Source organism: Dioscorea cayenensis, chromosome 7 (genome assembly GCF_009730915.1).
Source record: "Dioscorea cayenensis subsp. rotundata cultivar TDr96_F1 chromosome 7, TDr96_F1_v2_PseudoChromosome.rev07_lg8_w22 25.fasta, whole genome shotgun sequence".
In the NCBI taxonomy this organism is placed as follows: domain Eukaryota; kingdom Viridiplantae; phylum Streptophyta; class Magnoliopsida; order Dioscoreales; family Dioscoreaceae; genus Dioscorea; species Dioscorea cayenensis.
This window is the reverse complement of record NC_052477.1, coordinates 18,188,507-18,201,328: the sequence shown is the minus strand read 5'-3', so window position 1 is coordinate 18,201,328 and position 12,822 is coordinate 18,188,507. Positions and strand designations below refer to the sequence as shown.

Below are 12,822 nucleotides of genomic sequence, written 5' to 3'. Positions count from 1 at the left end.
CGAGCTACTACCCATAAGCATGTCTAGCTTTCGAGATAACACATCAACCTTTGCGGCAAGAACATCATTAGCATTGACTTCATAGATTCCGGCCCCTTTTTGTGGTGCACCTCTTGAGGCCCAATGAGACTCATTGCATGCCATTGATTCAAGGAGTTGCTCGGCCTCATCGGGGTACTTGTTACTAAGAGATCCACCCGCTGCGGCATCAATTAATTGACGAGTTGCATAATTCAACCTGTTGTAGATGATCTGAACCCGCATCCAAGAAGCAAAGCCATGATGGGGGCATCTTGGAAGAAGGTCCTTGAATCTCTCATAAGCTTCAAATAGTGTCTCCGACTCTCCTTGTTTGAATGCCGAAATTTCTTGCCTTAGCTTTGCCGCTTTTCTAGGAGGAAAATACCTTCCCAAAAATTTCTCCACCATATCTTTCCATGTTTTGATCGACCCCGGCGATAAGGATGTGAGCCACCGATATGCTCCATCTCTCAAACTGAAAGGAAATAATCGTAGCCGGATCGCATCGTGAGTCACGCCATTTATCTTGAAGGTAGAACAAATTTGAAGGAAACGGGAAAGATGATCAAGGGCATCTTCATTTGCAAGGACATTAAATTGGACTGAATTTTGGACCATGCAGATTGTGCTTGCCTTGATCTCAAAATTATTTGTGGCGATGGATGGCGCTTGCACACTAAATTCTTCGCCTGTGAATTGTGGCCTTTCATATTCGGATAAAGTACGTCTTTCTTCGGCCATGATTACAGATTCTGTGTCCTCAATTTCAATGTTTCTTTCAATAATGCTTTCGCCCACTTCTCTAAGTCTTCGATGCAAGGTTCTCTCAATTTCACTGTCTTGTGCAACTAAATTTGATCGATTTGCTCATGTCCATGCACAGTACCTTACAAAGTCAAGAAAGATAAAGAAAGATAAGCTCAAGAAAAAAAATAAAACAAATGAAAGGAAGAAATAAAAGAAAAGAAAAAATGGTTAGAGCAATAAGCTAGAAGTTTCCTAGAATTCCTTAATGTCCCCGGCAACGGTGCCAAAAACTTGATTGATCACCCGCAAGTGTACGAGGTCGCCAAGTAATACCTTGAGCAAAAGCCCAAGGATCGTATTCCACGGGGTTAAGGAGCTCCTATTACTCCTCCATCACTCACTTTCTAACCTTACAATTCAAGCATGGTATACTAATCTAATACAAGCAAGATTGTAAATAAAACACAAGTGTAACAACTCCATGTCAAGCAAGAAAATCACAATAGAAATGATGATAAGAATAGGCCTAGGGATGAGGATTCCCAAGAGGGGTCATCAAGATATAAGGATGCATGAAAATACATGGCACGGGTGATTTAGACCGACGGACCTCAACAATAGTTCAACCCCAATTTCTCGGCGGCTAAACCCTAATCCAGTACAAATGATGACAAGGATCTCTCCTTAATCATATTCCTACGATTGCATTAAGTGAATGGAGATCACGCAACAAGGACACACTTAACCTAAGTTTATCCTCATGGTTCGGAGGGGCTACCTACACCCAATTTCTCGGCATGTTGGTCAACAAATACCCCGCTCATTAACGATCTAGTACACGCGAGTAGGTCACGTCTACATGTACAACTCAAACAAGAACTAAGGATTTCTCCACATAATAGTTCTAGGCATGAAACACAATGAGCCAAATCATAAATCACACCAATGCATATCAAATATAAATGTAGCATCCAAAATACAAGATGAACCCCCCCAAAGGTTCACCTACATCCGCGGCCTTGGGGGGTCTAGTGTGCCATCATACAAATAAGTATCTCAAACACAACAAAAAGCAAGAAGTAAATGCATAAATGACACTCCCTAGTCCGAATGATGAAAAGGAGAGAGAATGCCGGCCGAATGATGCTTCTTCTAGCCCTAGAGATGCCAAATACTTCTCCTCCTTTGATGATGAGGCTTCCCCTTTAAGTTCAAGCTCTTGATCTTCCCAAGCTTCAAGCCAAACTCTCCCAAAGAGTGGTGTCTTCATTTCTCTCCTTCCTCCAAGTGATGGCTGCCAAAAACCCTTCAAAAATCTACCCTAGAGTCTCCAAGAAGTCCAGCCAACAAGTCCCCAATCTTTCTCCAAAAATCCCTCTATATACCACTCATCATACCCCTTTGATGGCCTCCATCCCGAGTGTTATACCACTCCCTATGGCCCCCATCCAGAGTGCTATACCAAGTGCTATACCACTCTCTATGGCCTCCATCCTGAGTGCTATACAACTCGCTATGGCCTCCATCTTGAGTGCCATACCACTCGCTATGGAGCTCAACATTGACACTATTTGTGGTAGGCAAACTCCATCAAGTAAATATCTTCTATTATAGCTACAGTGATCATCCCGGGCTCTATACCGGGCAGCATTGAGGCCGTATGCCATGATCCAAATCCTGACTTGAAAACTCTCCAGGTGCTGCAGTGGCAGCTACAGTAATCTTGCTACAGTGCTGATGCTACAGTACTCCCAACTGCATTACTTTACTACAGTGAATACCCTACAGTACCGCGCCCTGGTTTTCTTTTCTTTTTCACCCAAATCATATCCTCGTGTCATCCATGGTGTTCCCGTGCCCTGCAAAGCAAATAACACATGATTAAGCACAAAACGGGCATCAATTCTAATAAAAACACATGCTAGAGGTAACAAATACATACACTCAAATACGTACATTTAGACACTTATCATAGGCTATAAAACTTCTCTTCATCGACGTATCTTTGAGAGGTCTTGCAATCTTCACAAAGAGAAGGAACATGAAGATGTGGTTGCCTTTGTGCCCTTCCAACTAGTGAATTGACTTGAATCTTCTTGGAAGTTGGCACACATCTCCACGTTTATGAACTCCTCTTGTGTCTTGGTCCTTGAATTTAACAAGAACTCCCAACATTGTATCTTTATAGCCTATCTTTGTTTCCTTTTTACTCTTTCAAGGCATTCACAACCTATATGCATAAAAGAACAACAAATACACAATATGAGACATAAACTATGGTAAAAATGATGCTCGATGCATGTAAAACATATATAAAAGTATGTCTACTCAAGCACTTATCACACATTCACACCCGCTCACCGCCTCATCGCCATCGGAGACCTCCATGGCGACCTCCCCAAGCCCCTCACTGTTGTCTCTCTTGTCGGCCTCGCTAACTCCACCGGACACTGGACCGGTGGCCACACCGTCGTTGTACTCCTCGGTGACTTCCTTGACCATGGCGGCGATGAGCTCTGCTTCATACACCTCCTCCACCGTCTTTAAATCGAAGCCTCATGTTCTAGTGGTGGCATTCTGATACAGTCTATTAAATAAATCAGGAAGTATCATCTGACTTGGCGGGCCAGGCAGTAGTGAGAGTTAATTGAGGCTGAGTTGGCATCCAATGTGGTAAGCTGAATTTATAAAAGCTGAGTAAACATGGAATTTAGTGCACGAAATCAGATCTAGAGCGCTCTTCCCCTTTTCTTTTTCTCTCTGTATGTTTGGGTAACTTTTGTTCTAGGGTTCTGATACCCCAGGAGCCATCCTTGGATTCCCCTATTGTTGGTTGTTTGTTCTTCGCATTAGGGTTATGGATCTTTGGATATTGTTTCCGGATCCCCCTCTTGCTGAATGTTATGAGAATTAGTCATGCTTACTCTTGCTGTTGAAGTTAAATTTGCTTGTAGTGCTGTCTTCCTGTGAGTTGCAGGTGGATTGGGTTGCGGTTGAGCTAATAAGTAGAAAGACTGCATCAATTGGTATCAGAGAAGTCGATCGCAGTGAAATGGGTGTATATCTAGTTCCTCATTCATGGAAACTAGAAATCAGGAGATGAAAAAGGTTGAGGAGAATCTGAAATCCCTACTGAAGGAGTAGGCTGAGAGACAAGATGAAAAGAATAATAAAGCCATCCAGGAGTTGAGGAATCCCCAAAATCATGCTATCCAAGAGCTGAAAGATCAGCAGGTCAAGGATATAAATGAGCCAATGAATACCTCTTCTTCTGTGAATACTGTTAGTGCTACGAACAAGGCTGTCGGAGCTGTCAGATCTGAGAAGGAGTTAGCATACTAGAAGTTGATGCAACTAAAACTCACTCGATTGGAGTTTCCATAGTTCAATGGAGTAGATCTGCATGATTGGCTATACAAGTGTAACTAGTACTTTGAATTTGATGAGACTCCTGATAATATGAAGGTGTGGATTACTTCATTTCATTTTAAGAATCACGCGCTACATTAGCATCAGAACTTCATCAGGTGCAAGGCGGAAGGGGAATCGGTGAGTTAGGGAGATTATGTGAAGGCATTGAATGTCAGATTTGGTACTGAATTACACTATGATCCCATGTTCGAGTTGAAGAACTTAATTCAATTGGGAATAGTTCAAATATATCTAGATAAGTTTGATCAATTGTTGAACAGAGTTACACTATCTGAGGAATATATTGTGAGTTTTTTTCCTAAGCAGGCTCCAGGATGACATACAATATACAATGAGGATGTTCAGACCTATGAGCTTACAGGAAGCCGTGAGCTTGGCTAAGCTGTAAGAGGTTGCGGTGGAAAATGCTAGGAAGAAGGGTAGATTTGTGCAAAGATCGACGAACGCAACACCAATGCTTCCTACACCAAACTTTATTCTGATGGGGCTGGGATGAGTACGGAAAGGAATACAGGTGGAGTGAATAGGGGTGCAGGTAAGAAACCTTTCAAACAACTGTCCAGCAAGGAGATAGTAGAAAAGAGGAAAAAGGGGCTTTGCTATTGGTGTGATAACAAGTATACAATAGGACATAACTGTAGATCAAAATAGTTGTACCGAATTGAGCTGATTGATGACAAGTTTGAGGGAGAAGAAGAAGCAATTGATGAAGAGGGCCCGAGAAAGGAGCGAAGATAGTGGTGGAGATGAGGTTTCACCTATTATTTCACTCAATGCCTCGGGCAGGAATTAGAACCTTGGAGGATTACAATACCATAAGGGTGAGTGGGTCCATTAAAAGCCAAAAGGTTCACATTCTTATTGATTTGAGCAGCACACACAACTTCATTGACACCTATATTGCGGAACAGTTGGGTTGTGATTTATCTAAAAGTCCACCTGTCAAAGTAGTGGTGGCAAACGGTGATAAAATCCTATGTGATAAAATCTGTGCTGGGCTGAGGTGGAAAATGCAAGGAGTTGAGTTTGTGGCCAACTTGTTCGTGCTACCATTGGATGGATGCCAGATGGTTTTGGAAATTCAGTAGCTGGGTTCTGTTAGGATCCATTAACTGGAATTTTAGTGAACTAAAAATGGAGTTTATAGTGAATAACAAGAAAGTGGTGTTGAGAGGGTCTCCGCAACCAAGGCTATAGTTAATGCAAGGGAAATCCCTGATTAGAGCTCTGAAGTTACCACCTGAGATGTGCAAAATTTAGTTCTGTTCACTGGTAGTAACAAATTGCTCTGTTCAAGGAGAAAGAAGTATTGATAACTCATCAATGATGTTGAGTGAAGTACAATAGAAACAGTTAATAGAAATCTTGGAAGGGAATGAAGAAATATTTCAAGAAGTAAATGTTCTTCCACCAGCTAGAGTCCATGATCACAGAATAACTCTTAAGGATGGTACAGATCCTATCAGTGTTAGGCCTTATCGGTACCCATCTATTCAGAAAAGATGTAACACCCATTTTCAGCCCTGGTGGTGTTGGTAAGGAAAAAGGATAGTGGCTGGAGACTGTGCAGAGATTACAGAGCTCTTAATGATAAAACGATTAAAGACAAGTTCCCAATTCCTTAGATCGAAGAGCTTCTTGATGAATTTCATGGAGATGAATTTTATTTCAAAAGTGGATCTCAGATCAGGATATCATCAAATTAGAATGCATGAGGATGATGTGAGCAAAATAGGCTTCAGGACTCATGAGGGGCACTATGAGTTCTTGGTAATGCCTTTTGGGCTTACTAGTACCCCATCTACCTTCCAGGGCCTTATGAATGAAATATTCAAGCCATTCCTCATAAAGTTCCTATTGGTTTTCTTTGATGGCATTCTAGTGTATAGCATTGATTGGGAGTCGTACTTGAAGCAATTGAAGATGGAGTTTGATGTATTGCAGGCTAACCAGTTATATGTAAAAAGGAGTAAATTCACTTTTGCAATAAGAAGAATTGATTATCTAGGACATGTGATTAGCAAACAAGGAATGGAGATGGATAATTCCAAGATAGAAGCAATCTCAAAATGGCCTACACCTAGAAATATTAAAGAGTTGAGAGGGTTCTTGGGGTTAGCTGGTTACTACTGAAGATTCATTAAAGGTTATGAGATTTTGGTCCAAGCCATTAACAAAACTCCTGAAGAAGAACTGCTTTAATTGGAGTGATGCCAGCACTGAAGCCTTTAATAAACTATAGCAAATTATGTGTTCAGGTCCCGTATTGGCCCTACCAGATTTCTCGACCGAGTTTGTTGTTGAGATAGATGCTAGTGATGAAGCATTAGGTGCAGTATTAATGCAGAAGGGTAGACCTTTGGCATTTCTGAGCAAGGATTTATCAGATAAACACAAGGTATATTCAATCTATGAAAAAGTGGATGCTAACCATGGTGTTTGCTATGGAGAAATGGAGGCCTTACTTACTAGGAGGGCATTTCAAGGTGAAAACTGTTCACCAAAGTTTGAAATTCTTGCTACAACAGAGAATTTGCACTCCGAGTCAACAAATATAGATGGCTAAATTGATGGGTTATGATTTTAAGGTGTTGTACAAGAAGGGCTCCAAAAATATAGTGGTTGATGCTTTGTCTGGAAGACCCATAATCTCACTGATTTCTGTCGTCCAGTCTAAATTATGGGAGAAGATACAAAAGAGTTCGTCAGAGGATCCTGAATTAGCAATGTTAATAACCCAACTGCAACAAAATTAGTTTACAAGGAAACATTATCATTGGGAACAAGGTGAGATGAAGAGGAAGAACAAGATTGTTGTGGGAAAAAGATGAGCTAGTGAGACAGCTGATTTTATAAGAGGTTCACACCAATTTTGCAGGTGGACATTCAGGAGTAGAAGTAACAAAGAGGAGAATTGCTAGTTACTTTTACTGGAAGGGATTAAAACACGATGTGAAGACATTCGTGCGGCAATGTGAAGTGTGTCAAAGGAACAAGGCCAAAAATACTGCCCTTGTAGGTTTGTTACAGCCATTACCGATTCCTAAAGGAATTTGGGAAGAATTGAGCATGGATTTCATCACAAGTTTGCCTAGCTCACAAGGGAAGGACACTATAATGGTTATTATTGACAGGCTCAATAAATATGCACATTTCATAGAACTATCTCATCCTTATACTGCTTTGACAGTTGCTCAAATCTTTATGGATCACATTTATAGATTGCACGGATTGCCAAAGTCCATTGCTAGTGATAGAGACCCAGTTTTTGTGAGTAATTTCTGGAAGGAGCTGTTTAAACTTCAAGGGGTTAAATTGAATTATTTACAGCTTATCACCCTCAATCAGATGGGCAAACAGAGGTGATTAATAGGTGTCTAGAACAATATCTTCATTGCATGACAGGAGGCAAGCCGAAGGAGTGGGTTAAATGGCTTTCCTTGGTGGAATGGTGGTACAACACAAGTTATTATTCATCAATTCAGGCCACTCCTTATGAGATAGTTTATGGTCGAGGTCCCCCATTGCATTTACCCTATAAGGCGTCTAGTTCTAAATTTGAATTATTAGATCGAAGTTTTCTGGCTAGAGATAATGTGCATAAGACCCTCAAGGAGAATTTGGCAAGGGCAAGGAACAGAATGAAGCAGCTAGCCAACAAAAACAGAACTTAGAGAGAATTTCAAGTGGGCGATTGGGTATACATTAAATTACAACCTTATCGGCAAACTCCAGTGAGTAAGAGAGCTAACCAAAAGCTATCTACCAAATACTTTGGGCCTTATCAGGTGATCGAGATGATTGGGAGGGTAGCTTACCGAGTTCAGTTACCTGCTGAAGCAAAAATACATAATGTTTTCTACATATCTCAATTGAAGAAAAAGATAGGAGAGCAAACGGTGACTGTAACTTGGTGTGAATTCTTGGCAGAAAAGGATGAAGATGTGAGAGCCCCTGTAGCAATCTTGGAGCATCAATTGGTGAAGAGAGGTAATAGAGCTGGAGTTGAATTGCTAATGCAGTGGTCTGATTCATCTAGGGAGGAAGCTACTATAGGGTATTATAAAGCATTGCAGAAACAATTTCCAGAATTTTGTGTACTAAATCCTTGAGGACAAGGACTGTTTTGAGGAGGAGATAGTTGATGATGTCCATTAAATAAATCAGGAAGTAGCATCTGACATGGCGAGCCAGGCAACAGTGAGAGTTAATGGAGCCTGAGTTGGCATCTGATGTGGCAGGCTGGAGATATAAAAAACGAGTGAACATGGAATTTAGGGCACGAAATCAGATCTAGAGCAAGGTTGTCAGACCCGGACCGGCCCGGCCGGTTCAACAGGAAAAACCGGAACCGACCATGTGGCCGGCACGGGTATACCCCTTTGAACCGGGTAATAAAAAACCCGATGTTAACCCGGTGACCCGGGCGGTTCAACTGGGAACCGGTTGACCCGGCCGGGTCAATCGGATCATAATGTTTAATTTTTTTTACAATATTTAATAATTTATTATTAATTTCTCATTAGAAACCACAAAATGGTGTATATTTATTAATATTAATTTATAATTTATAATCAATAAATAGAATTACAATATATATATATATATCATAAACATACCAACAAAAATTAATATTTAAAAATAAAATCTATTAATGTTTATGTAAATACTTTTTAAAAATTTAATTTATTAAGAAAATAAAACAATAAATAAGTGTAATTTTATTATAAAAATATAAAATTAAGGTATTCTAATTAAATAAAAATATAAGAAAATTTAAAACAAAATAAAAACTCAATTGAGATATAAGAATTAGTGAATTAAATTTCTTATCTATTTTAACAAAATCAACCAATAAATAAATAAATAAATAACACAGAGAAGTTCGATAATTATATATTAATATATTAAATTTGTAAATATTTAAAATATGTAAAAATAAATGACATAATTAGAAAACTCTACTGTATATAAGGTCATTTATCAATTTAAATATCAAATTTGAGTAGGTTTTTATATTATAATTATGAGTTTAATATTATATTTGCTCATTATTAATTATTATAATATTTTTTATATTTAATTATTGACCCTGGTTCAACCCATTAACCCCTGACTCCTGAGCTTAGCAAGGTTATTTTCCGGGCCGGGTCTGACAACTTTGATCTAGAGCTCTCTTCCCCTTTTCTCTTTCTCTTTGTATGTTTGGGTTGTTGGAACATGTTACTCTAAACCATGACCAAGGTTGCTAGATTTGACCTCTCTACGTACGTTGCATGATGGAGATTCGGCGCTGTAGTGATTGGGCGTCTCAAAGAAATGCTGGGCTCTGATTGGATGGCCCTTTTATCTCTTTACTTTAATGCATGTGTGCTGAGTCAGAATCCTATGTCCTTTATGTTACTTTTCGTTCTATATATATTGTATTGCCTTTTGCTTTTGTAAGTCAAGTCTTAATTCATATTAAGCTTCAGTTATCCTGTTTGACTTGTGTGTTATCTGAGTCCATATCTTCTTCTCTTTGGTTCAACAGTAGTATCAGAGACAGCCATCTTGAAGGTGAATGGCTGGGAATGGGAGTGGCGTTGGGTCCTCTCAAGTTACTGTACCTCCCTTCAATGGAGAGGGCTACAATCTGTGGAGCTTGAAGATGGAGATGATCCTTCTCTCACGAGATCTATGGGGAATGGTTGAGAAAGGATACAATGAAGAAGAAGAAGAAGATGAGCACAAGAGAACAGAGAACATCAAGAGAAATGCAAAGGCTCTATGTATAATACAGCAGGCATCAGGCGCTTGATGCCAAGGTTCTCATTCGAATCTCATAGACGAGGAATGCGAAGATGGCCTGGGATATCTTGAAGGGAGAATACCAAGGTTGCTCCAAGAATGCAGCTGCTCAGCTTCATTCTCATTGACAGGACTTCGAAAATACGCGTATGAAGCACGGAGAAAAGATACAAGACTACGTTAGCAGGGTGCTAACCGTAGGGTATCACATTCGGGCCCTAGGAGAGGAGCTCGGTGATCCAGCCGTTGTTGGGAAGATTCTCCGAAGTCTAACTCCGAGATTCAGCCATGTTTGTCTTCTATCATTGAGTCAAAGGATTTGAGTTCTCTCACCATTGAAGAACTCAGTGGATCTCTCAGAGGTCAAGAAAGCAGGCTAGATATAGAACAAGATCACACGGAGGAGAGGGCATTATATGTCAAGGGAGCTTCATTTCGCGAGCATGGCAGCCGTGGAGGTAGAGGACGAAGCCGAGGGTTTCACAGAGGAAGAGGCCATGGTCGTGGATGGCACTCAAGACCAACCTCGTGTGACTGAAGGAGATAAGCAGCATAAGGGAATACAATGCTTTGGGTGCAAGAGATATGGGCATATAAAATCTCAGTGTCATTACAAGAACATGGAAGCAAACCTAGCTGAAGACACAAAAGACAACAAGGAGGCTGATGAAGGACTGTTGTTCATGGCTTCTAGTGAAGATTTAAGTGAAGGAGGAGGTATGTGGTTCATTGACTCTGGCTATTCTAATCATATGTCAGGAAATAGGATGTTATTTCAGAACTTGGAGGAAGTTTAAAATCAAACCATCAGGCTAGGTGATGGTAAAATCCTGCAAGTTAGTGGGATTGGCTCCATTGCTCTTCGCTCCGGCTGTGGGAGAACAAACACTCTGACCAATGTGCAGTACGTGCCTCATCTCACACACAACTTGTTGAGTGTCGGGCAGCTAATGAGCACTGGATATTCAGTGGAATTCGCAGAAGGTGAATGTGTCATCAGGGATGCAACCACCAAAGCCAAAATCGCATAAGTGAGTATGACTTCTCATAGACTTTTCCCTCTTGAAGCAAATGATGTTGGAGCAGCAAATGCAGCTCAAAGTGGAGAAGAACTATCTGAGATCTAGCATAAATGCTATGGTCATTTGAACCAGAGAAGCCTTAAACATTTGGCAAAGAAGCAAATGGTTGATGGACTTCTAGAAATTCATAACATTGAACTTTGTGAATCCTGTTAATTGGGTTAGCAGACAAGAGTTGTTTTTCCCACTGGGCATGCTAGGAGATCAAACGCACCTCTGGAGTTGGTTCATGGGGATCTTGATGACCAATGCAAACTTCGTCATTAGGAGGTAATATATACTTCTTCTTACTAACGGATGATTACTCTCGCCACAGTTGGGTTAATTTTCTTCAAAGGAAATCTGATACATTGGAGAAATTCAAGCTATTCAAGCTCTTTGTTGAGAGACAGCTCTCATTGCCACTAAAATCCCTCCGTACGGACCGTGGTGGAGAATTCATAGCTAAGGAATTCAAATCATTCTGTGAGCTCACCGGAATTCGGCAACAATTCACTGCACCGCGCTTTCCACAGCAAAACGGAATCGCGGAACGAAAGAATCGTACCGTGATTGAGATGGCACGTACAATGTTGAAAGAAATGTCGATGCCTACACAGTTTTGGGCCGAGGCTGTGAGCACCGCCATTCATATCCTAAACAGATCACCAACCTCGGTACTTGAAGACCAAACTCCATATGAGGCGTTGACGGGATCAAAGCCAGGCGTGAAGCACTTTAGAATATTCGGGTGCCTGACTTACTCTCTCGTTGACCCACAACAGAGATGAAAACTTGACTCCAAGTCCACTCCCGGGGTATTCATTGGGTATTGCAATAATGCCAAGGCATACAAGATCTTTGACCCACTCACAAAGAAAGTGCAAGTCAATAGAAATGTAAAGTTCTTTGAAAAGAGGAAGTGGAATTGGGCAGGAGACGTTGACTCAGTTGCAAGAAACTGTGTACCATTTGATGATGAAAATGAAGGAGATGTAGCTGATCAAGGTGCCCTCTCTCCAAGTGATATTCCAGATGGACAGCTGGTTACATCTCAGGATCACGACAACTCACGACCTTCGCTCCCAATCAACACAACTGAAGATGATGATCCACCGTCAAGGTATAGAAGCTTAACTGATATATACGATGAATGTTCCTTCGCTCTAACTGCTGCAGATCCTACATCATTCGTTGACGCGGCCAAGGATGAAGGATAGCTCGCTCCTATGCAGGAGGAGTTAGAGGCGATTCATAAGAAGAAAACCTGGGAGTTAACCACTCTACCAGAAAAAAAAAGAAGGCCATTGGCTTGAAATGGGTTTTCAAGTCCAAATACAATCCTGATGGAACATTACTGAGAAAGAAGGCAAGGGTTGTGGCCAATGGCTACAGTCAAGTTGAGGGAGTTGATTTTGATGAGATATTCTCCCCGGTGGCTCGGATGGAAACAGTTAGACTTTTTCTCGCTGTTGGTGTTCAACGAGGATGGAGAATTTTTCAGTTGGATGTCAAAATGGCGTTCTTAAATGGTGAGCTAATGGAAGAAGTTTATGTTCGGCAGCCAGAAGGTTTTGGTATCAAAGGAAAAGAAGATCATGTCTACCGACTTCGCAAGGCGTTGTATGGGCTTCGACAAGCACCACGAGCCTGGTACAGTCGAATTGATGCTTATTTTCAACAAGCGGGATTCGTAAGAAGTACAAATGAACCAACGGTGTATAGGAAGACGATTGCAAATGCAGAAACCTTGCTGCTATGTCTCTATGTC

General features: G+C 40.9%; 1 protein-coding gene and 1 non-coding gene across 2 annotated transcripts; both read left to right on the top strand.

The window, feature by feature from the left end:
• The first annotated feature begins 274 nt into the window (after positions 1-274).
• LOC120266029 lies at positions 275-381 on the top strand. The gene has a single exon (XR_005537872.1). It is a non-coding gene; the product is annotated as a small nucleolar RNA R71 (small nucleolar RNA).
• Positions 382-10,433: 10,052 nt separating this feature from the next.
• On the top strand, positions 10,434-11,117 carry LOC120265117. Its single transcript, XM_039273024.1, has 3 exons — positions 10,434-10,707; positions 10,807-10,974; positions 11,059-11,117. Exons 1-3 carry the CDS (start codon positions 10,434-10,436, stop codon positions 11,115-11,117), a joined length of 501 nt encoding a protein of 166 aa, XP_039128958.1.
• The last annotated feature ends 1,705 nt before the right edge of the window (positions 11,118-12,822 follow it).